General features: G+C 37.2%; 2 protein-coding genes across 7 annotated transcripts in view; one reads left to right on the top strand and one right to left on the bottom strand.

The window, feature by feature from the left end:
• PDE8B (phosphodiesterase 8B) overlaps positions 1-3209 on the top strand; it is a 2824882-nt gene extending 2821673 nt beyond the window's left edge. For all 4 annotated transcript variants that reach the window (XM_044063695.1, XM_044063696.1, XM_044063693.1 and 1 more), the window contains one exon: positions 850-3209. In XM_044063695.1, the coding sequence (XP_043919630.1) occupies positions 850-965 (116 nt within the window). In that variant the 3' untranslated portion in view covers positions 966-3209. The remainder of the gene's footprint in view (positions 1-849) is intronic.
• Positions 3210-13608: 10399 nt separating this feature from the next.
• Positions 13609-25061, bottom strand: part of WDR41 (WD repeat domain 41) — a 1028182-nt gene continuing 1016729 nt past the window's right edge. For all 3 annotated transcript variants that reach the window (XM_044063698.1, XM_044063697.1, XM_044063699.1), the window contains one exon: positions 13609-14298. In XM_044063698.1, coding sequence (XP_043919633.1) covers positions 14146-14298 — 153 coding nt within the window. In that variant the 3' untranslated portion in view covers positions 13609-14145. The remainder of the gene's footprint in view (positions 14299-25061) is intronic.

Genomic DNA, 25061 nt, shown 5'->3' on the forward strand with positions numbered 1-25061 from the left:
GTCATATTTCTAAATCTTATTTTCCTGTTGTGCTGAAACAGTCCTTTTTTGACAATAAGATGGAAAGAGACAATATACATCGTAGTTTCAAAAAAAGTTCAGTGTTTATCATCTTTTGACAGATTACTACTTTCCCTACCTTGTGTAAGCCTGAGATGTATGCATTTTGTGCGTGCTGGAGTTTGTGAACATGCTGTGTAAGTGTAAAATCTAACATAAATGTTGCTTTTGTACTCCATGGTAACATGTTGTACATGCATTTCCTGAACCGAAGATAAATCAACATTTTAGAATGAAAAAAAAAAGACTGGGAAGTGACAGAACAGAATAATGGTAATAAACTATAAATGCTAAGTGCATTAATTTTCATACCAAAGCAGGTTCAGTACCGCAAACTTGCCATTAATATAAAATGCAAACATGTCATCCTTGTTTTAGTTAAAAAAATAATGTTATAATTACTTTATATTACTTTCCTTCTGAAACACTGTTTCTTTGCAAGTTGTTATGAAGCATATCATGGGGAATACCTGTTTAGGTCTTTTTCTTTTCCCTTTGATTTTTAATATGATACATAGATCTGAAGAGGGTGCAATAAAAAATAATATGTTAGTTCTTTTGTTTCTCTCTGGGGATTAGTAATACTACATATCTGACAGAATGAAGGCTTGCATTTGGTTCCTGATATGTGTGCACAGTACATGTCATTGCTTATACAGCCCTGTTTGTATCTTTTGCAAAGAAGCTGTTCAGTGGACTTCATTAATAAGCATTAGCTTGTGTTTACCTAGATAGTATGTGCCGAAACACAAAACATCAGTATTTCACATCTTCCTTTTTGTTTTGCAGTATTTGCACATCTACCAAATCTAATGCAGCATTTAGCAGAAAACTACAAATACTGGAAAATGCTAGATGAACTAAAATGTAAGAGTTTGAGGCTTCCACCAGACTTTAAAAGTTAACAGACACTGGAAGGAAAGGACAACAATGATCATCAGACTTCACTGTGAATACTTTTATAAGACAATTACTGAAGGGGTCAGGATCATTATTTAAAATGACTGGAGAACTATGTTGTTGTCCTGAATTAACAAAGGTCAAGTTCTTAAATTTTCACTTTTGTCACCTATGATATTGTCAACCTACACTTTTCGAGCTACCATCACAATCAGAATAGAATATCTGGAATGCATTTGAAATGCATTTTCATAAATGTGGAGGACTCCTGAAGATATTTGCTTATTCTGGTGTTCTTCAGTATGGTGTACTAGTCTAAAACTGACACATGGAAGCTCTATGTGATCATCCAAACATACATCATTCTACAGTAAAAGTTGCATTGCACAGAAGAAAACTAAAGCTACTACATTATTACCCCAGCCTTCAAATGAAGACAAACGAACACATATTTGTTTTTTTTTGCAAAAAACTGAGTGTTTTGTACAGTTTACACTTCTACTAATCTACAGTCAAGAAGCAAAAACCTGCATAGAACATATTTCATATCCTACAAAAAAAGCCATCTCTTCTAGGTATTTAAACCTGTAGTTTTAGCTATTTAAAAAGTGTATGTATTCTGTAAATTAAAGGTGTTGGTGTATAAATGAAACCTTGTGACACTGACACATTTTTTGTGATGTGCAAAGTATGTATTTATCTGTTAAGCCTTTTTTAATGATTCCCAAAGTGAACCCTGTAGTCCTTAACGAAGATGTAAAAAAGTCATTATGTAATGTATGTACATTAATTACTAAAATTGTTTGGATTTTTATCATTGAAGTTTAGTACCAAATGATTTTAATTATATTATAAACTTCCCTAAGCACAAAAAGCATATTTTTGTACATTGTGCATATTATCACACTTTAATTTTTTTGGTATATAAAAAAACCTGAACTTGTAGCAGTCCACTGAAAAGGAAAAGAACCATGAAGGAGTAAAATACTGAGGAAACAAGTTAAATTTCTTAATAAGTAATTTTTACCTCTAATGTTTTGTGAGTTATTTTAAAAGTATTAAACTTTAAGAACTACTCTATTTTTACGCAATGCACTACTGAATATAGCTTCAATGGTTATGATGTACAGTGTATTCTAAGATGCACATTGATATTATTATTGTAAATATAAACACCTTGGCCTTTTGCATCACTACTGTGATGTTTCCACAGTATGCAGGGTGAAAGGAAATTATTTAAATCAATTACTGCAGGTGGAATTGATTGTAATTTACTATTGATAAGTCTACATTATGTGCCAACAGTTTTTCTATATTTTGTACTGAACTGAGTAAGCAAACATATGAACAGAACCACATAATTTCCATGCAAAGAAGTGTACATAAGCTATATTTTTGTTAGACTTGTAATAGATCCATACTTTGTCATAGCTAAAGCAAAGAAACTGCACTGTTATATTCTGTTATACTGCTGCATTGTGTATGTTGGACAGACCTGCGTTTGTGTTTGTAAAAACTACATTAACATATGTATAAAAAGACCACGAGTTAAATTAGAATCAAGCAATTTCATCTTTTCAGCTTCAACTACTAATCCACCTCCCTGTCGTAATGCACTATAAAGGTTTTTGACATCTTAAATCCCAGCTGTATAAGTATCTGTCTAAGAAACTGTATTATTAGTACACTCAAAATCTAATGGTCCTGTATTCTCTGTACGAACTGTTATGTGCATGCTGTGTAAATGAAATAAGCCCTCTATCATCTTTTTAGATAAACATGACAGATAATTTTATTAATTTAGTCTGCAATGTGATCACAGCTTTTATTTCAGTCCAAACATAATTGTTAAAACACCATTCCTCTAATAAGCATTTGTAAGTTATATTTACTTGAAGCAGTACCTAGATACAACATGAAGTGGATACATTAAAATAGATAAAACTGTAAAAGGGAGCTCTTTAATTTTCTAACTACATATCATTCCTCTGTCGTTGGAACATGATGTGAAGGAAATGCATTATGATTTGAGAAATGTTCATTATGTGTAAAATTCTCAGGATTAATAACCTGTTCCCATGACTACTTACACCAACGCTAGTGTATACTGTAAATGGACAAGAACTTTACTTCACAAGTAAACTATGAATCAAACATTTTGCTACGTAAGTGGTACTTCTAAGTAATTTAAACAAACTATATTTATGCTCAGCACATATTTTTGACCTAAATAAATCCGTGAACAGCAATTATTCTACTGTGAAAGATTATTTGGCATATTGAGTCAAAATCAGCCAGATGTGATATATATTTAAAGCCATTAATTACAGGTTATGTTAAGATACTGCAGACGTCATATAATACAGCATTTGAAAACTGTGTGGAAGATGAATGATGACAATGATTTCCAAGATTCACTATTTTTGAAAAGAAATACAAAAAACAGTAACATTGTCTATATTTTGTACAAAAAGGATAGTGAAGCATTAATAATGGACTTCCAACATCATGCATACTGGTAAAAAATTATATATTGCTGAAGAGGAAATAGCAGCATTACTGCAACTGGTGATATTACAGTACAGTAATCAATACAAGCATAAAAATTAAAAAGAAAAATATTACTGAAAGTTTAATTATAATGATGATGACAGTCCTGCTGTGCTAACAATGCTGCACTGTCCCAGCTGTACATTAGGCTTTTTGAATGAAAAGAACTCCTCTTAAAAACTGCACAAGATTGCAAATCAACAGGTGAAGTGTTACAGCAGAAGGGAATCTAAGCCACGAGGAAAGAACTTTAATGCCAGCAGGTGAGTTTTTTACCTACCTATATAATGCTTCTACATTAAGGGATCAAACTTGTGATAGAAATAAAGATATTTTGTTGGGAAAGACTATGATAGTACCTACTAATGAGGTATTATGAACAAAAGAGAGTTACAATACTGTATTTCAGGACTGTAAGTATGTTAAGAAATATCCATAGCATACAAGTCATAGTATCAATGAGAAACAGGCAAGTTCACATTAAAGGTATGGGCACACTTTTATGTGTCCACAGATGACAGCACAAATAGAAAACATGATTTTGACAACATATTTTTCTTGAATAATTTCATAAAGAGAGAACACATTATCCAGTGTGGTACAGCTGTATATATTTGTCTACCCGTTTAAGAATGTATTCATGTTTCCAGCTTAAGAGAAGGTAGATGGTATCCCACTGAGAAAAAAAAAAGAAAATCTTTCTTTTTTAACCATTAATTAGGTATTCAGCAGAAATGTGTTCATTTGTTTTTTCTTATTTTCTGCTGTATAGCTGTGGCTAGTCATGCATTCTCCATCTTGTCCTGGAAAACAAAATGTATCCATATAGTTAATACATTAATGTTATTTACAAAATCCCTTAAAAACGACTAGCCCTCCCACAGTCATTGCTCCATAGTATAAGTTACTAGAGGGACTCACTCCATTTGGATGCCTGATACATTGTGTCCTAGCCAAAGACAATGAAGTGACACTGAAATCTTAATTAAAATTACTGCTAAATTCATTTCCTTTTCACTGAATATGTCCCTCGATGACTAAGAACCTCAGTGACGGTGTTATTTTAGGACCACACAGAACACTGCTCCTTGCGGCTGCTCATATTAGTCACATCAGTTCTGTTTCTTTCCTTCCTCCTTTATGAATTAAACCATGGATGGAAAAGTCAACTTTTATACTACGGAAGGTAAAAAAAAATGACAGACCTCAGATACTGAAACTGCTGTTGAATGTTGAACGTTTGCACCTACTCACTACCTTCAGTTGACTAAATATTAATTTTGGATACCACTGTCTGCTGGACTGGGCTGTGAAAAATACATCAGATTATGATAGATCCATTAAAATCCCTCCTGATGTTATCAATGGCTACTCTTCCCCTTATGTTGCAGAGCGAGACTTCTTAAAAGTTGTGTCCCCAGGTGAAGGTGTAGTCCATCCAGCATGGCCTCAAAAGCAAAACCAAATGTTCAGCATAAGCAGTCCTGTTAAATTCTCCAGGTATGGAAGAGTGGAACTCAAATACGACATATATATATATGTACATATATAGATATAGATATAAATAGATATATATGGGCTGTTTCAGAACTAAAATTCTAAGAAATGAACATTTTTTCCCTAATTTTGATGTAAACAGCCAATGATATGCTTAGCAGGTTCATAGATGGGTACTAGATTTGCTGCCCTTGCAGGCCATTTGAAACCTAGTCCAACGACATTATAACACACCAAAATAAACAAAAATGCAAAGAAACATACAAAAACATATATAAGCAACAATATCCACAACACCATAGAGTAGAGTAACCATAGGTTCATAGGTAGGTACTAGGCTATTGGCCCTAAGGCCTATACAAGCCTAGCCAAAATAGTAAGTTTATTCATTCTGGTACCTCAGCTTTTCGCATCACTCTATTTATACACCAGGTGCTACTTAAAACAAATAATTAAATCAATTAACCTTAATTACAAACTTAAAGAAACCCATATCCCAAGTATATTCAAACCACACATTTCAATATGAATATTGAATTCCTTCACCTAAATTGGTCATAAATATTTTCTACAAACAAAAATGTATTCTATAAACACAATATAAATATTAAATTCATAACAAAAACACCATTAAAAATGTTTATTCATCTTATACATAAAATGCAAAATTCATTCAGAAATATTTTCCCAAAATACTTACTACACACATTTTTTTGTTTTATAAATATGTAACCTACGTAAAATTCCCTTTATTATAAATATTATAAAATTAAATTACTATCAATATTCATATCCCTTGGATAAAGAGTTCTAAATTGTATATAATTTTGCATTCTAATTTATTAAACTCATCGTTAAAATGTCCCCCATGTTCCAAAACAGGACGTGCCAACACACTGAAAAACAAGTTTCATAGTCCTCATGCATAGAAATTGTTTTAAGTAGCACCTGGTGTAGAAATATAGTGATTTTTGTGGTGTTTAAACATTCCATTGAAGGCGAAAAGCAGAGGTACCAGAATGAATAAAATTACTGGCTACTCTACTCTATGGTGTTGTGGATATTGGTGCTTATATCCATTTTTGTATGTTTCTTTGCATTTCAAACATAGCAAATTTCCCTTCAAAGGTGAAAATCAAATCCTGTATCCTGTCTAAGAGATAAATACCTTAAACATTATAACAACCCCCAACCCCTTGTTAGTGTTAAGTTTGACATAACAGATGATCCTCACTGAAATTCAAATTTTTTTTTAACTTTATGAAAGAAGGATATTACATACAGGGATTATACATTTAAAATATTAATGTGCTAGTTAGAGAGACAGAAGTGTTATGTGGTACATGGAAGTTCCAGTGATTTCAGTCTGCAACACAGATGGTTTAGACTACAACTACTGCCTCAGTATGTTATTTAATAGGCATCCTAACATGACAGCAAAAACATTTTAGAAATAGGATTATATTCTTCAAACAGAAAGATTAAAATATGTCAAACCTATAAAAATCACTTTGCCTTGTTGCTACGTCTGTAGAGTCTCTTAACACCATGGATGAAGATAGGTAGAATACAGCAATACAGAAAATCATGGCTTTTGGCTAAGATACAGCTTCATCTTTCTTTGTTTGAGGAGAGCTTTCTGAAAGCATGCATCAGACATTGAAAACTGGAAGGGAAATGGATTGCATCAAAGGGAGCAAAGGTCTATACTTGATTGTTGAGGCGTACTGTGAACATTTTCACCTTAGTTATGTTCAATTGTTGTACTACTTGCTGAAGTATTAAGCAGTCTATTTTCCAACCATATGCTAGACATTACCTGTCTGCTGACAGAATCTGTCAAATGGTTCTGTTGTCTTGGAAGACATGCTGCTAGCAGTAAAAGGTTGTGACAGCCCAATTCCAGATTTGATGTACATCCTCACACAGATCAAACGTTCTTGTACCATCTAGTTGAAGTATCATGTTACTGTACTACTGTCCATTTGACGGTGACCACATATAAAGACGTGCTGAATACAGTGATCATCTTCATCAGGTCACTGACAACAGAGATCGGTATGTATCCAGCTGCCCCGAATGGAGAGGGTGTTGAAGTTTGCACTCCAAGCATATTCTGAAGAGTTAGTTGTCATCTGCTGAACTACTGCAAGAGGTTGTCGGAATCTTTCCACCAGGAAAATGCTTTTTATTGACTGTTTCCATGAAAAAAATGTCTTTAGGGACTCTGAGGATTGGTTCCAACTTCCAAAAATCCCACTGAGGCTGTTTTATATGCAGAATGCAGTTTTGCATAAAAAACTAGGAAAATACAAGAGGAAGGGTAAACCATAGCCCATAGGTGTTGCCTTGTTCTAATGGTGTCCCACAGCACGATGTCTTTCATCAAAGACTGGGCTTTGTTTGTTCCTCCCGAAGTAAGAAAACATTCATCTGAACTGAGTCTATAATGGCTCTCTGAAATTCTACTGACTTTGTAAGAGACAGGCATGACTATTTGGAATTTACAGTTAAACCTACAGACTGCATCAGTGCAACAGCTACAGATGTAATACCTGTTACTTAAAACTGAGCTATCAGCAGGCAGATTTTCCAGTACAGCAAAATTATGATGCTGTTTTCTGAAACGTACAAACACTACTGCTAAGCCATCTAGCATGTACTGTGAGGGATACAGACAGACCAATTAACAGCGTTACAAACTAGAAGTGGGACTGAGGTACCTGAAACCTCAGATACTATGTCTGAATCATGAAGATATGCATCTTCCATTACCTACACAGTCAATGCAAGAGGCCATGTCTACAAAATGAAGAGCTGCCTTTAATTATGAGTTTCTGAATTTTTAGTTTAGTACATATTTATTTAGCTCTATTAATCACATCAGTTGCCCTGCTAGACAGGGGTCCAGGGAAGTAAATAGTGTGGGAAGAAATAGACAGGGAATTGTTATGGCTAGGCTTGTATAGGCCCTAGGGCCAATAGCCTAGTACCAACCTATAAATCTAGGACTGGTCTCGTGAAATTGCCTTTCTATGGAACAAGGAACAGTTTAGAATCAAATCATTCTCACTTCTGTCTGGAAACCTTTTTGATAACTTTTTTGTTGCAGTCACTTTATTAATTAAAAGCAAACCAGGTTTCTTTGCAGAGCACTAAGCTCTTACGCGTAACCATAAACGATCAGCTTAAATTTGACTTGCATGTTAATAACTGTATCAAAAAGACTCAGTCAAAACTACGACTCATTTACCGTAACAAGAAATTCCTTATCTCTGAAGCCAAGATTACTCTCTCTGTCATCTACCTTCTACCCCGTCTAATGTATAGTTCTCAAATTCTCACAAATCTTAACTCAGCACTCCTGACCAAACTCAAATCTACCTACAACAAGGTAGTTAGATTTGCTGCCCAGCAAACCTACAAATCCCATCACTGTCTCTCTCTAAAACAGCTAAACTGGCTTGAATTACCCCACCAGCTTCTTCTCTCTCCGCTCCAAATCATCCATTCTATCCTATACCAGCCTTCCTACTGCCCAGCACTATTCCCTCCCATTATTCTCCCTCCAGACCTCTCTGAAGCTCTAACCAAGACTTACTACAAATCTACAAACCCAAGTCTAAATTTGGACACATGTACAGCTATCACCCCACTACTGCCTGCAATAGGCTCCCACTAGAAATCAGGACCCTTACACATCCTAAACAATTTAAGATGGCCACCAAAGAGCACTTTAAAAGTCACTGGTCCTGTCACTGCACTCTCCCTCCTTAACATCCCCTACTTCTCATACCTTAATCTACTTTCTGCCCTTAACACACTCTTCTCACTAGCTCTCTCTAATCTTCCTTGACTACTTTTTCTACTGTCTTCTAAAATCTGTTAAGCAAATCGCCTCAGAGAAACATTCTATTATAATTGCCTTGCCTTCATGCAACTACATTATGATAAAACTGGGTTTTTGTAACCACTTATCCCAAAGACTACATTCATCACAATGACACATTTCTTTTTATACATCTTGTAAATAGTTTTGCTATAATCCTGATTATTGACACTGTATAACACTGTATTTCTACTTAATGTCTTGTAATAATCCTGTAACATTGCTGTTTAATGCTAATTTATAATGAAAACTGTATAATTTGTTGAAGCTTTTCTCCCCGGGCCGCCCCTGAAAATGGTCTCTTCAGTCGGACAATCCTGGCCAACAAATGTAAAATAAATAAATAAATAATGTGTTGAAAAAGCATTGATTGAAGTCAGGGAAAGCATTCTATGTTGTAACCTTGAGAAACTATACAGAAAAAAAATGATTTGTCTGAGGTCGCCAATCCCAGACTGGTAAATAGCAATGCAACTTACTTGTCAAGGGTATAGGAATGGGAACAGGAAGCAACACCAATCAGAAATTACAAGAAGTATCTTTGCTGGTATTTTCTTTTCTCTCCTTATGGCCTCATAAAACGTGATTGACCAAATTTTTATTGCCTCTGATGGAAGGCTGATGGGATAACTGCTTTATGTGAAAAAGGTCTCTTAATGGTGGAACAGTTTTCTGTAGAACTGGGAGTAGGGGCAGGAATCATTTGTTTTACAGAAGATCATGTTTTTATATATATCTACTTTTTTCTCAGTGTTTATTAAAATGTGAGAGGATCATTGCCTGAACAGTAGATGGCAAATTACTGGAGTGTAGAAACCTGCTTTAGCATCACATGGTAGCTTTCTGACTTGATCTACGCATAGTTTTGGAAACAATATGACAAAGGGCTAGCCTGGTGATGATACATTAACAACCTTAACTTGTCAAGGTTTCTCTTGAAGAGGGTTAGCAAGCTCCTCGCTAACCCTCTTCAAGAGAAACCTTGACGAGTGGATGGGAAACAGAAAGTTTACCCCAGGGATCACTTCAATGGCTCTGCTAGACAGAGGCACAGAGAACTAATCTAAGGGGACAGTGAAAGCCAACACATTCCGGCTAGGCTTATAAATGCCTTCGTGTAGATAGCCTAGTACCTACCTATGAACCTATTATAATCAGAGTTTAATGCATGACCTCTTACCTTATCTGTTGCAGAATTTACCTTATCTTATAGGTTATAGGTACATAGGGATTTACTAGGCATTGATCTGTGAGGCTCTTAAGAGGCATAGCCTTATATTGCTATGGTAGATTTTAGCCTTATATTTTGTATACAGATAAACAAGAAGGCAGAACAAAGAAATTTAGTTTGTCATTCGTATCAGATTTGAGTAACTTTTGAATACTTTCTTGTAACTGATTTAATATAATACTTTAGTAAATAACCATGTGAGTCATGCAGTTAAGATGCTTTACAGCTAAACTGCTAGAAGTGCAGGAACTTTGCCATACCTGGAAAGGCCTTCTTGGCTTGTGGTGAGAAACACAGACAGTTGAGGATCTTGTTTTATGACTACTATATAAACACTGTCTGTCGGATGAAGCTCTATAAAACCAATCTGCACTTTCTTGGGCTGAGGGATGGGTGCCAGAAGGTATGAAATTTACCTCTGTAACATCTTGAAAATTTTGGAAGAAAGAAATGATAATTACACTTTCATTTAAGGAGATTCATTTGCATGCATCTCTTTTTGGAAAGGGAGGGTTACTGTGTTGACAGCACCAATACTCTCCATTGTAGTTAAACGTTTTGGAAAACGCTATAGATGTCAGCCTGAGACTTAAGAGGTGATATCCTCATGATCTAAATCAAGATAAGTTGGGGACTCTGTACATCCCAAATAATCTATCTTCATCTAACAGGGTTGGAATGTACCATTTCCTTTTCCCTTCTGTGCAGGTATTGGTGAAGGTTCCTTTGTTTCATGTGAAAAGTAATGCAACATTGGTCTGCATTATAGAAACGGATATTGGCTGCTGTTGAGCCAAAGCAGCCTTTTTCTACAACCTTAAAAAATTCCTTTGCATAAAAACCGGCTGGGACAAGAGCTGAGTGTCTCTGGATCGCTCAGATGTAGATGTTACTGTTCTACAAAATTCAGCTTTAGTTTCTCTACTATAATGCTTTCCTGGTCAGTTTGTGGTAAATCATGCACTTACAAAATTAATTTGTAAGGATCAGATGATGATACTGATTGCATTTTAAGTTTTTCTGGCCAAAGCTAGTGCATCAGCTGAGTCTCTTTTAGATGCTTTCCAGACTGGCTTTAGAACTTCTAATTTTGGAGAAGCTGAAGCAAAATTGAACCCCCCCCCCCACACATATCCACAGAGTTGATGGCATTTTTTTAATCATCTGTAACTGCTTCTTTCTGTAATTGCTTATAATGTTTTTCTGAGTTTCCCGCACTACATTTATTTACTACTTTGGAAACTATTTGTGTTTGGAAGACTTCTTTCACTTATTTACACAGAAACTATTTTCCGTTTTCAGTTAAGGATGAAGACAAAACTCTCACATGATTCACTCAACTAGTTTTATTACATTCTTGACAAATACCATACAAACCTGATCATATACAAGATACGAGGAAAACAAAGATGGAGTGCCACAATCTTCTGCATCAACAGTTTGTCTACTATAAATGCACTGAATGGGTGAAGACTTAACTTTTCGTCATAAAAATGAAAGCACATCCGTCTTTACTTTTCTATTGATAAATAAACAATGGTAAGTTAATTTATAAGGGAGTCTTGTTCCACTTTTTTTTATACGTCTATAGTCATAACACTAGCAGTAGGCATCTTCAGAATCAAAAACAGCTTTAGAAAACTGGCAACAATCAAAAATTAACAACTCAGAAAACAGGCAACCTCAAATGTAATAATTTATGCTTACAGTAACATTTCCTGAAGAAAATGCACATGTCCCTACAAAAAAAGAAACAAAAGTACACACTCTGAATACCATAAGATAACTTGCAAGCCATGGCCATAATGATAAACACAAAGTAATGTAAACAGGAAGGCATGCATTCTGTTGACTTTAAAAGCTGTAGCATCTGTTATCCTGCTTCTAGAAGGTTATCTGCTGAAGATTTAGGCACATATAAAGTGATTTATCAAAACATCAAGGGTACTAATCATAAAAATGCACATGTCTTTAATGCCTACTCTGAATGGTCTCTCATTAAGGTGCAAAACAGATTATCTAGCAGGATTACAGTAGACTTTGTTGTTGTTGTGTCTTTTGGCTTTTCCCGGTTAGGGGTCGCCACAGTGGAACTCTGCTCCGCTAATGAGTGGCAGTAGATTTTTTTACGTGCCAAGTTGCCAGCTCTGACGCACAACCTTCAACGAAGGTACGCTCATTCATGCATGTCTCCACAGAGAAGACACTTTCGCTGAGAATCGAACAGGACAACATCCTACTGTGAGGCGACAACGCTACCGCAGCACCACCACCGCAGTTTTTAACAGGATTACAGTAGACTAATCTGCAATAATTTTAATATTATAATAGTACAACGACATGATATCAGTAAACACTGGATATATTGGTTAGAACAGCACATATTGACTACAGTGTACACTACGAAACTGCTGCCATACATTTCTTGGCTACATTTTTGAGAAGGCAGCAAAGGCAAAGCGGATAATGGCTGTCTTGATTGAATTAGTTAAAACCATGTCTATGATGAAAAAGGTTCATAACAGACATTAAGTTACAGAAATGCAATCTGAATGGAGCCTACAGACACACACACACACACGCATGTGTGTGTGTGTATATATATATATATATATATATATATATATATATATATATATATATATATATATGACAATCACCAGAAGAAATTACTAAATACTGAAAACACTTCTCAAAACTAAACTAAAGCAAAAAAAGAAAACAATATCATGCAAATAAAATAAATTTAAACCCTCTGATGTGTTAATAAGCTTTTGTTCCTTTAATGTGTGGAACTTCTTCAGAGGGTTTGAATTTATTTTATTTGAATGATATTTTTTTCACTTCAGTTTAGTTTTCAGAAGTGTTTTCAGTGTGTATATATATATATATATATATATATATATATATATATATATATATATATATATATAAAACTGTATTAAGCATACATTTACCATTCACCATCAGTAACTAATAATGGTACAGCAAAAACTTTGCTATCAAAGGAGATAAACAGGTCCATGTACAAACTGGTCAGGGATGGGTATGTTATATGTCCAGCCATTTGTTATCTTGTGAGGCACTTTGCACAACAACCTCAATACTGAATTGATTGATAGCTAAGACAGAAGACTTGCCTAAAGTAGACAAACTGAAAATATAGCAATGTTGACAGTGGTAAAGGCATTTTTTTGATATTTGCAGTAGTCATTGGGAACCCTAATTACAGATGTGAAGTACCTTAAAGCAGTAGTCACTGAAAAATAGGAGTTCTTCTTTGTTTTCTAGGAATAATAATAAAGAGGGAAAAAAGAAAAGAAATTATGCATAAAAGTCCAGATCATTTGTGTCTGAACCTCTAGAAAACTATCCTTTTCATAACAACCAACTTGCCAAAAGTACATATCCAAACAGTAGAACAGGGCAGCATTCCTTTTTTTTGGCCTTTCAAGACCAGAATATTAGTTCATAGAAGGGATGCAGAAAACAGATCTTGTTTATTTGAAATGTTACAAAACTAACATATTAAGCACAACACCAACAATACTGTTTTACAGATGAAGTTTCCTGCTTCATGAAGGCAGTGACACCATGCATAACATATACTGCCTCTGTGGGTGAATTACGTTTAGTGCCAGACATTGGCTGTTCCATGGCTGACCACTTCAGTCAGCTTTCAAAACTCTTCTGAGTTCCGCTGAAGGAAAATGTAACCACAATTAAATGTGATTAAATCAGTGCAAAAATACATCAGGATGTACTCTAAATACACTAAACGTCCAGTTTTGCAATTATGTTATCTATTTAAATGTGAACCATATAAAATTTCATTATCAAATAAGATAGTAACGTACATTTTTTCATAATGGATTTCAGTCATGTACAGTGTACATTATTTATGTACAACAAAGAACACAAAATTGGCCTCATACAAATCAGACAATATTTCAAATGTCCAGTATTTAAATAAATTACTTTACAAATTATGCAGAAATGGGCAGTTGGGTTGTCCCAGCTATAGGCAAAGCTGCAAACCATTTTCTTGTTCCAATTTGTGAAACAAGGCAGAGGATCTTAATCTGGACTCAAGTTCTCCATTTTTCCATATAATAACAAGATGGTCAGCTGAACAGGTCACAAGCATATGCTCTTCAAAATACAGGAACATCTGAAATAGAAAACAGGTTTAGATAAATTTAGATTACGCAGTACAACATAAACTTATTCTAAGACTGGCAAACAATGGTTTGAATTAGTACTAGCAAATTACAAGGTGTTATTATTTTTGCATCCTTCACATTGTGTATATAACTGTTTCTGTCTTACACCAAGGTCAGAGTTGAAGAGTTTCCTTTGGCCCTATTTTTCAGTGAATTTACCAGAAGGCAGAACAAATAAAGAAGTATATTTTAGCTATAGAAGACATGTGATGTAATCACCATAGAATGTCTTCTGCAGAAGATGCATATAATTAATCCACCTGCAGCCATCTGATTCTGTAACAGTCCAGTTTGGTTCTGCTCCACCAATTTCAAAATGCTGCATACAGATGAATATAACATGCAGCATATTCTCCACTTCTTTTCTGAACTAGCACTCAATTCACACAGCTGCCCAAAAAGGTATTCTCAGATCTAAGGATGTGATACTGCTTAGTCATCTAACCACATCAAGTAGAATTCCACACAAGAAAAAGGTGGCCAAGCAATGTAAAGGATCTGTTACGTGAAACCCTGATCAGGATCCACTGTTATAAGGAGTACTTAAAATAAATCGTCAACATGTCAGCTGACCTTTTGAGGCCCTTTGTTGTTGTAACTCATCTCATACCTGCATGTTAGCTACTGAGCTCAGGGGTGTGTATGATCTTTTGAGAATACATGTCATGACATCATATGTCAGGATAGGAGGGGTGCATCCAGCCTCTGTGCACTTGGACAAGCACAACTTGGAGCATAACAGATATGCAAGGATATAAAAATGACATACTTGCCTAACTTGGAGGAAAATCTATACACTCATACTACATGGAAGATCTGTCCAAACAAAGGGGACATGAGAGACTAAACACCAACTCAGCCTGTGAGACTGCTGTATCTGATTCTGAAAGACATTTATAATGAGCAACTATTGGGAAGAAGCTCAAGCAGGAAATGGTAAATTTTCCCAGGAGTTCTGAACAAAAGGAAGCCTACAAGACAGTCTCCAAAGGCCAAGACCTGATGCACTGAGACAGTAAAGAAGGACCAATTCCTACAATCACAGTTCAGGCAGTAATGCATGATGAAGCTAAGAATATACAATCAAGTAGTTTTGATTTCTACTGACACAGTTTTGTATCAGACAGTGGAAAAAAGACATACGACTGATGAACTAGCGTTTGACAGACATATTTTTTATTTGCCAGTTAACCACATGATTGCAAAAGACAATGCAACACCACTTGGATACAGTTTGTTTAGCCATAACAAATATCTTGTCTTTTTGTTTTATTCCTGAATTCATGCACTCTCTTCAGGCAGCTCATGAGTTTTGGGAAGGCATCAACGGTATGAATAGCTACTGTGCTTCAGATTCTGCTTCCATAATGAAAACAAGTGTAAGGAAATTTTAGTACCACTTTTGTGAGATGATGTGAGTCAGTCCTAAAGCATATTCAGTTGATAGGTGCTTACTAGGCTAACGGCCACAAGGGCCTTTTTGAGCCTAGCCATGCATCCCAAATCTCTGACGAGTTCTGATACCCTTGATAAGTGCAAGCATGGGCCTGGGAGATGAATCATTTACAGGTTAACTGTTTGCATCAGAGACATAGGTACGAAAGCAGGGATGAATTTCCGGTTTCCCACCCAAATGTCCAAGTTGAACTTGAATTCAGTTAGAGAGGAACTCTGCTTCACATGGATGGGGAGCCTATTCCATAGATGGAGTAGTCTCTGGGATACATGCATATCTCTCCAGCAGGTCCTATTTACATCACAGGCAAGGTTTAAGTCTTTAGAATGGTTAATTCTGGTGCTGTTTATTTTGTGTATATGCAGGAGGTCCTTCAGACTGGGGTTTGACAATGCCCTGTATTTCAGGAATAGATCTCCCCTCAAAAGCCTGTAGGAGACATAATACAGGGATAGGGCCTTGAAGAGGTCTGCATAGGACATATTACTTATGCCAGTTCTACTGAAAGACCAAACAACCTTTCAATTCATGCCCAGGAGATCTTATTGGCAGAGATGAAAGCCATTAAATATACATATCTTTTTAAACAGTGAATTTCCAAGTCACAGAAGCAAATGATTCAAATGAAGGATGGCCGAGCATATCTGAAATTTTAAGGTGCAAGAAGAATCATTCAAAGGAGAGTAAAATGCAAAATCCCATTAATGAATTAATAGTTTAGATGATGGTACTTGGTCAACCTCACGATGCTGGTCTACATGGATTAGATCACTTCAATAAAAAACATGATGAAACTATAGGCCGCTTTTGGGAGGAAAGAGAGCCTCTCTTTTTCCTTAGTTGCAGCAACCTTCAAGATGAGTATAACAGGGGGTGTTATGGGGCATACTGCTCTATATAGGAATGTTGGGGGTACAGTCCTCACAAAGACATTTTTTTCCTTTGATCTAATGCAGGCTTTGAGGAGTGTTTATCAGAAACTGTACACAATCAGGTTTAAATTAATAAAGTGAAACAGACCCTCCCAGTTCCACCTTCAAGGTTGTAGTGCATCAAGTTAGCAGAAATATTCATCCTGATTACAAACTAATGAAGACCAAAGTCAATTAGTTGTTTGAAATAGGTGAGTATCACCTGTAAACATATTGAGTGACGTGGTATAGCATACCTCTTTCACTAAGCAGAAGGCATCTGACAAGTGGAAGGTTTTTTACCAACTTCACTTATCTCCAAGTCTTACTTAGGAAAATCCAGTTGGAGCAGGGTATTGCAGCCACATACTGAGCTATGTGAGGAAGACTTCCTTGTCTTGTACTGGAATAACATCTTTTATCGCTAGGGACCGTAAAGCATGAAATCATTACATTCTGAGCCACCACAGGGAGAAAAAGGAGAGATTATTTTCTCTGGTTGTTGCTGGGAAGTATGTAATCGGGGAAAAACAGAAAAGAATCTTCCTTGTCAATGGAAAGAAAACACATCTACCAGCATCTCCACTTGATTGACTTCATCAAAAGTAGGGAGGAATATAGTTTTTCTTGTGTGGCAAACATGTTGATAGTCAGTCTTCCCCACTCCTGGTATAACTTGACTATAGAGGCCTCCCCTGGCTGCAGATCCAGAGAAGGCTTTAAAAAAGCAGCTAATGGAGGTCGCCAACACACTGGCCTCCCTTGATACGTGACACTTTGTAAAGTGCAGTTGTGTAAAAACTTGCCATAATAGTAGATGTCTTGCTTATTACTGTTGCAGTATTCCTTACAATAGGGATATTCTGCTGTGGATAGCCATATGTCTAGCCAGCATACCAAAGCCTGGGCTCTTCCATGCACCATACATCAGATGTATGTTTTACATCTCAGGTATAAGGTGCATAAGTGATGCATGATTGTCAAATCCTCAGAACTGATCTGGCCCAGGAAAATTAGCAGCCAATTAGAAAGAAAAGAAAGAAGGGAAAACAAGAAAGACCCCTCAGAGAGAGGAAAAAAAGAAACCCCTATAGGAATAGAAGGGAGGGACAGAATACTGCAAGTGTGATCATTTGGAAATCATCTGCGATGGTAAGTTCTTGCACATCTGTAAGATGTTGTTCCTTAATCACTGTTGCAGTATTCCCCACAATAAGGAGAATAATACAGCTACTGTGAAGAATGGCAGGATAAAGAAGGAAGTGAAGGACCTTCCAAAAAAAAAAAAAAAAAAAAAAAAACGTAAGATGGACATCGCAAAACTTGCTCTGGCCTTTGAAAGCACATCCAGCTTGTAGTGTTTAGTAAATATGCACAGAAGACAAAGTAAAAGTTTCCAGAATGCATCCAGCATAGGGACCCTTAGAAAAAGCACTAGAAGAGGTTACCAACTCAGCAGAATAAGCATGAACAGAAGAAGGAAGCAGCTTGCCATGAAAAGAATAACAAAAAAAATGTCATTAGAAATCCAAGAAGAAACAAAGCCCATTTTCTTGTCCTGTAAAGAATAAAAAAGTTGTTCAGATTTCCTAATATCTTTAGTGTTATCTAAATAATATTATCTCTGCAAACCCAAAGAATGCAGAATCCTCTCACTATTATTTTGAGGATGTGGAGAGGGAGGAAATAAGGAAGGATGATGGATGGTTTGATTCAAAGACGCATCACTGGTCAGTTTACACATAAAGGAAGGACTGGTTCTAAGACACACTGTGTCTATGAAATAAAAACAGAATAGGAGGAATGCCGTAAGGGCCTGAAAGTTCACAGACTCTTTTGGCAGAAGTCAGAGCACCTAACAAGACAGTTTCCCAAGTACATAATAAAGAGGAAGAAGCTGCTAGTTCAAAAGGTGTCTGAGTCATTTTTTAATTACAAAGTTAATGTCCTGAGAGAGGAGTGGGTTTTCTTGGAGGCCTAATAAGAAGGATGCATTTGAGGGACTGTTTAACCACAATTCTAGAGGAAAGTGGAGGATCCAGAGGCAGACATGAAGAAGTGGCAGACAAATTAGCTTTAAAATAACAGTATACCAAGACCAGAATTTAGAAACTCACACAAAAAAAGAACAGTAGGAATACCTACCAAAGAGGGTCCTGTTCATTGTTGCCACACTAAGCAAAAAATATTTTCAATTTAGCAATGTAAGATTTCCTAGTAGTGGGTTTTCTGGCCTACTGCAAATCTCGAAGCATGTCCTCTGAAAAATGTAGCAGAAAGGAAATCAAAACCCTAACACTCTCAAAGTTATTTGTAGGATGTGAAGGTAAGGGATTGTAGATCCATTATGTGGGGTAACTTGTGATAACTCCTCCAGCCAGCTGAAAAAGAAGGGGGGAAACCAATGCTGTCTAGGCCAAAAGGGAGTCAACAAAATTTTTTGGCCTGTCCCACATGATTTTTTAAACAGAAGAAGAGGGCGAAATGCATAAGAAACATCCCTTTCCAAGAAAAAGACATGGTTGTCCAACTTCCAAGCCAAAGGAATTAGCACTCTAAGACATCTACTTAAGGAGTATCTCGTTGATGTACAACTTCCAGGAAAACCTCTGTGTGAAACATCCACTCATGAGGATCTGCCCTGGATCTACTCAGCTTGTCTTCTACAAGACTGTGTTCAGAGGTAATACAGGCCTTCTGAAGTATGAGCAGATGGCGAAATCCTGTGCAATGAGGGCTAGTCTACAAAGAGGATAAGACGTTGTTCCCCCCTGCTTGTTTATGTACCACATGATAGTGGGGTTGTCTATGAAAACTCTGAGTGGATCTGAAATCCAAGGGTAATGCAGAGAATGAAAAGCTAGGATAAGAGCTTTCATCTCCTTGATGCTGTCATGCTCTTTTACCTTAGGTGGTGACCAGACCCCCTGAACTCTGATGTAATTGGAACAAGACCCACATGTTATGCCTGAAGCATCTGAAAACAGCTCCTGAGTGGGGTAAGGTAACCAATTGGGAAGACCTGGATATTGAAATATTTGTGAGAGCCATTGCAGAAATTCTTTCCTTAGGCAAGGCAAGACAGGAATGGGAAAGTTTAGAGGGAGCTATAACCAAACTGTCTTTGGGTACCACTGGAACTTCCTCACATGGAGTCTGGCAGATGGATCCATTGGAATACTGGATGCCATGAACTCTGGGATTTTCTTGCTGAAATCGCCTACAAAGGAAGATAGGACTGAAAGAAAACTGTCAAAGAGTGGATCTTGATAGGAGGAGGAAGAAAAACCATCATAGTAAGGGTATGAATTTCCTTGCATCACAAGAAAAACTGGTATTGAACAGGAGTGAGAACTGACTTCCTTATACTGAGAGTGAAGCCCACACTTTGAAGAAAAATTATGAAATCTAGGTCTTGCAGAACAGCCTGTGGAGAGAGAGGCCTGATGAAGAAGGTAGTCCAGAAAGGGAAAGATCTGGATACCTTGAAGTTCACAAAGGGCTATGGCAGGGGCTAGACATTTGGTAAAAACCTTCAGCGTTGTAGAAAGACCAAAAGGGAAAGCAGAGAACTGGTAGTGTAAGGAAGATACAAAGACAAATAATTTTTTTTTAAGTGAGGGTGTACATGAATATGTAGATATGCATTCTTCAGATTTAGAGAAAACAGAAAAGCTTTAAGAAAAAACACAGAGAAGAGAGACCAGAGTGTCAACATTTTTAAAGAAGAAACTTTTAAAAAAGTGTTGAGAAAGGAGAGGTCTAGAATCTGTCTTCAACAGCCCTCCATGCTGGGAACAAAAATGTCCTGGAGTAGAATCCCTTGCCTCTCTAACAAGGAGGCACTGTCTGAATAGTTCCTTGAGCCAAGAGGTTCTGAAGAAGCAGAAAGTAATGAGGCAACAGACAAGGAGAGGACAGAGTTGAATTCTTGAAAAGGGAGGAAGGAAGATACACATCAAGAAATAACCCTTTAGAACTATACATAGAATCCAAGAATCTGTAGTACTCTGTTGCCAAATGGGAAAAGACATAGTTAACCAATGGGACAGAGGTACCAGACTATGGGGAAGAGGAACATGGTAATCAAATGGAAGCTAAATTGTCCGAACAAGAAATCTTTTTTGTCGAAGAAGCATTAGCAGCATCATAGCTGCAGTTGATGGAATTACAAGCCACTTGTGAAACAGAAATCAGCAAATAAATAGTTGATGCTTTACAATCAGATTTAAGCATGTTAGCTAACACACACCAGATTTTGACATGAAAGGCAAGCACATATCTAGTCATGAGTCTGGTATTTGATAGTATGGCTCTACTATCTTTGTTTGATGGTAAGAGTTTGCAAGAAGCAATCAACTTACTAAGTTTGTCAGGTGAGAGAGAAATCACAGAAGGTTTTGATGAGGGATTCTTAACAAAACTTTTGAACCTCAGGAGCCTTACAGAACCTGCCTGATTTTAACAGAAGGGGGCTGAGACTCAGGGGCTTAATAAGCTGATATAAAAGTGTCTAAGAGTGCTTCCAAAACAATAGGAACTGCAAAAGGTCTAGGAGAATCCATTTATTGAAGGATCATAGTACCTGTTTTGGACATCTGACACCTGAGAGCTATACCAAAGAAAATATTCCATAATTTTAATGATGGTATCCCCAAAAGAAAGTTCCTCTACCGGTGAGTAAGTGGAAAAAGTATGTTTCTTATTCGGACCCCAGAGCAAGAGAAGAATAACTCTGGAAGGAAAAGACCAAAGATCCCTCCCCAGTATTCAAATCCTCCTCCTCATCAAGTGAAGCAGAATCTCTAGGTCTTTTAGAAGGAGTGGAAGTAAAGTGAAAATCAACAGGAGAAGGGACTGTCAAACTGTGAGGAGGCTTCAAAGCCATAAAGGCTTTAAAAAGACCCTGAGTGAAATTGTGCCTCTTCTTTTGGGTTTCTTTAGCAACAAGAGCCAAATGCCTAGTCTCATGTCACTTTTTTACAGGACATATGCCCTGACAAATCTAGAAGGTTCTGAAGCCTGTTTCACCTCTATGAGGGAATATTTCTTCCTTTACTAAGATCTGTGGAATTGCCCTAGGTCATTCAGAATTTATTAGCCAGAGTTCTCCCTTCTGGTCCTCAACGGACGACGGCTCTACTTTACAGGAAATGTGACTGGCATACCCACTGTTGGCCTCCAATGGCATTATGACAGAGGAGGCAGTCAACGGACCCTGACGTTCCTCATTCTCTACATCTGACCCTACAGAGTCATCTGTCAGAGGCTGGACTGCAGAAGTCTCTGGTTCTAGTTTCAACTTCTTTTTCAAAGGTGGCTGGATGTCTGGGCAGGCCGATTTAGAAGCCATGGTTCCTTGAGTGAGTAATTTTAATCCCTGGTTCTCTAAATGCACAGAATAAGGAGGAGGACAGCTGTGCAGAGTTTTAGGAACAAAGGCCTGGCATATATCACACTGTTTATGGTCATAATCCACACCTACACAAAAAAAGCACTTCTTGTGTCTATCCTTATGAGAAATCTGCCTATCACACCCACATTTTCTCTTTTTGGATGATATGTATCTACAATGAAAGAAACTAAAAGAAAAAGGAAGAGTCCACACCAGGGTAGTTATCTGCCCAGGGTTTGGAGAACTGTAAGATACATATGGCCTTCAGACTGAATTCAAAACAAATTTCTGAGGATTTGACATGCATACGTCACTTACAACCTTATTCCCTGGATGTAGGGCATATGTCTGACATATGGCATATGGAAGGACCCAGGATTTGGTATGTTCACCAGATGTACAGCTATCCTTGGCAGGATATGCCTACTTTAAAAAATACTACAACAGTGATTAAGGAAGGACATTAAGGGATGCCCCAGCCTACTGTTCACAATTAGACATACCAAAGTCTATGGCCCACTGCCAGACTCGCATCATTTCTCTGCACAAGGGGCATGACTGCATACCTCCCTACTTATTCATTTACAAAGAAACACAGCCTGCCGGTCTGACCAAAGCTAGGGGTGACTCCTTTCTCAAGTCCCTTTCCAGAGTTTGCACATAAGAAACACAGTCAAGAATTATCATTTACAGAGACATGCTTTTCCTGCACAATGAATTAAGCCATGTGATGTTTCCAAGTAACCAGCAAAGCATCTGTCATCAGAGGCTGGGATGTATTGAAGAAATCCAATGTTACAGTAGGATTCAGGAGCACCATTCTAGTATTGTGGAACATGGTGACAATTATCGGAAACTAGCAGAAGTTTTACAGAATTATGATTATTCTACAGCAAATGGGGACTTAACCACAATTACTGTCTCTAGTGTGATAAGGGTGCAGTGAGAAAGAGCTCATGTGAAGCTCAGCAGTCACAGATGTGTGTGTGCTTTAATTCAGTTCTGAATTCTCACCTCTGCTGGCAAGACTATGACATCTTGGGATCTGAGCTCACATGCAACAGGACCATGGAAGTTTACCCTTCTCTTGCTTATCTTGAATTAGAGTGAGGCAAATGGAAGAGGCTCCAAGATCCTGAGTTTAACTATCAAGTCTTCAAGAGGGATCTCAAAGATTTGCCATGCTCAAAGGTGAGAAGGTCATTGCTGCACCTTCGGATACAACCCTTGAAATGGTTGTTGTGGTACACCTCTCCTGCTCTGCTTCCTGCCAGTTAACAATGAGAGTAAATCTGATCCCTCACTAGTCAGTGGAGATTGGCAGGCAACACAGAAGCTGGAGGCCACCTCAGTAATAGACTTTGAAGGCAGAATTTCTGGCTAGTTCCTGCTTTCCAGATCCCTTACTGCCTCCAGTCCTGGCCTGGGATCATATGAGCAACACTTTTACTATCTTTTTGTCAGTCACTGTCCAAAGATGCCATTTCCTACATCATGATGTAGGTCTTAAGCATATACTTCTGCCTTCAGATGGTGGCCATATTGAAGTACTAGCACATGTGACAGTAGTACATGGTGTGTGTGTGTCTCTTTGTAGCAGGACAAATAGTGTAACTACAGGTCCTAGCTTGTAATCTAATGACAGAAGGAACAATTTGAAAGTTTTAATAACTAGGGCTAAACCATGAACCTTCCAGTGATGTACATTAGAATCAAAAAAATGAAATTTTCTAGAGGTGGTAAAGAATAACTTGGGCAGACCTAGCTGCTTAGCATGTGACAGTATAATATGTGCAGATACAGACTTTTCAGATAAAGACTTCTCAGAATTTTGGTGATCTGGATATATGGGGACAAACAATCCAAACAACTACCCAGTGCTGTGGGCTTCAAAGTCAGACTTTTTATCACAATACAAAATTACTCCAGTAGCAGATCAGTATAAGAGACTTGGGTCTTAAGCAGATGTATAAATGCACCATGAACATTAGGAAATGCAATGGATAATAAAGTTCCAACTGAGGTCAAGATGCTTTCTAGTAAACCCCTCTTAAAGCAAGCCAAGCTCTGTCTTTGAATATCGTATCATACCATATCATATCATATCGTATGGGTGCAAGATCACAGTACAACTGGGTTTGGGGTTTTGCCTTTCTCCACTGTAATGTGATCTCAGAATTATTATATACAAGTAGTTGGGGGTGCAGGGGGGCATGCCCCATCCCCCCAAAAAAAACAAGTAAATTCAATCTTCTGTTCTTTGGTGTAATGGCAGTTTTCTTTTCTGATGCTTAAAGCTCGTGAGGTCAGTGTTCTGAAAGTCGAAGTTTTGAACATTCAGTGTCTCGACATAATCTCCAGTAAATTAAACAGATGATGCACTGCTGAGACTTGATCTATAGAACTGACTGCAACACATCATCTATATAATCAAGAGGACATCATCTATATAACTTATTGCAACTGGGAGTGGCAAAGCTAAATCTGTTATATCTGGATGCCAAAATTCAACTCTGCTGCATTTGAGGAATTATTTTCCACCAAGATGCGGTAATTTAGAGTTAGAATAAAAAAAAAAGGTGGGGGTGGCGGTGGCAGGGGTATGACCTTGACAGCACAGGACAGGAAAGAGCAAATCCAACCCCAGGGAAAAAGAATCCAAAGTATTTCTGAGTTCCAACAATGCAAATCAATGACAATATCATCAGTGGGTGAATATCTTGTAATGAAACCTGCTTAAGCAGTCATAGACCTATGGAAGTAAATAATGCATTTGTTTGATCCAATTAGTGGGCTAAGACCTTGCATGGTACTTATGTATCCCTCTCAAACCTTCATTTAAAAAAAATAAGATTAATGTCTTCTTGAGGTAGCTCTCTCCCTGTTACAACAGAATTTGATTATAGACATCCAGACAGTGCAGAAATCTCCAAACCTAATTTTTCTGGT

This window comes from Protopterus annectens, chromosome 2.part2, assembly GCF_019279795.1.
Source record: "Protopterus annectens isolate FY-2018-M chromosome 2.part2, PAN1.0, whole genome shotgun sequence".
In the NCBI taxonomy this organism is placed as follows: domain Eukaryota; kingdom Metazoa; phylum Chordata; order Ceratodontiformes; family Protopteridae; genus Protopterus; species Protopterus annectens.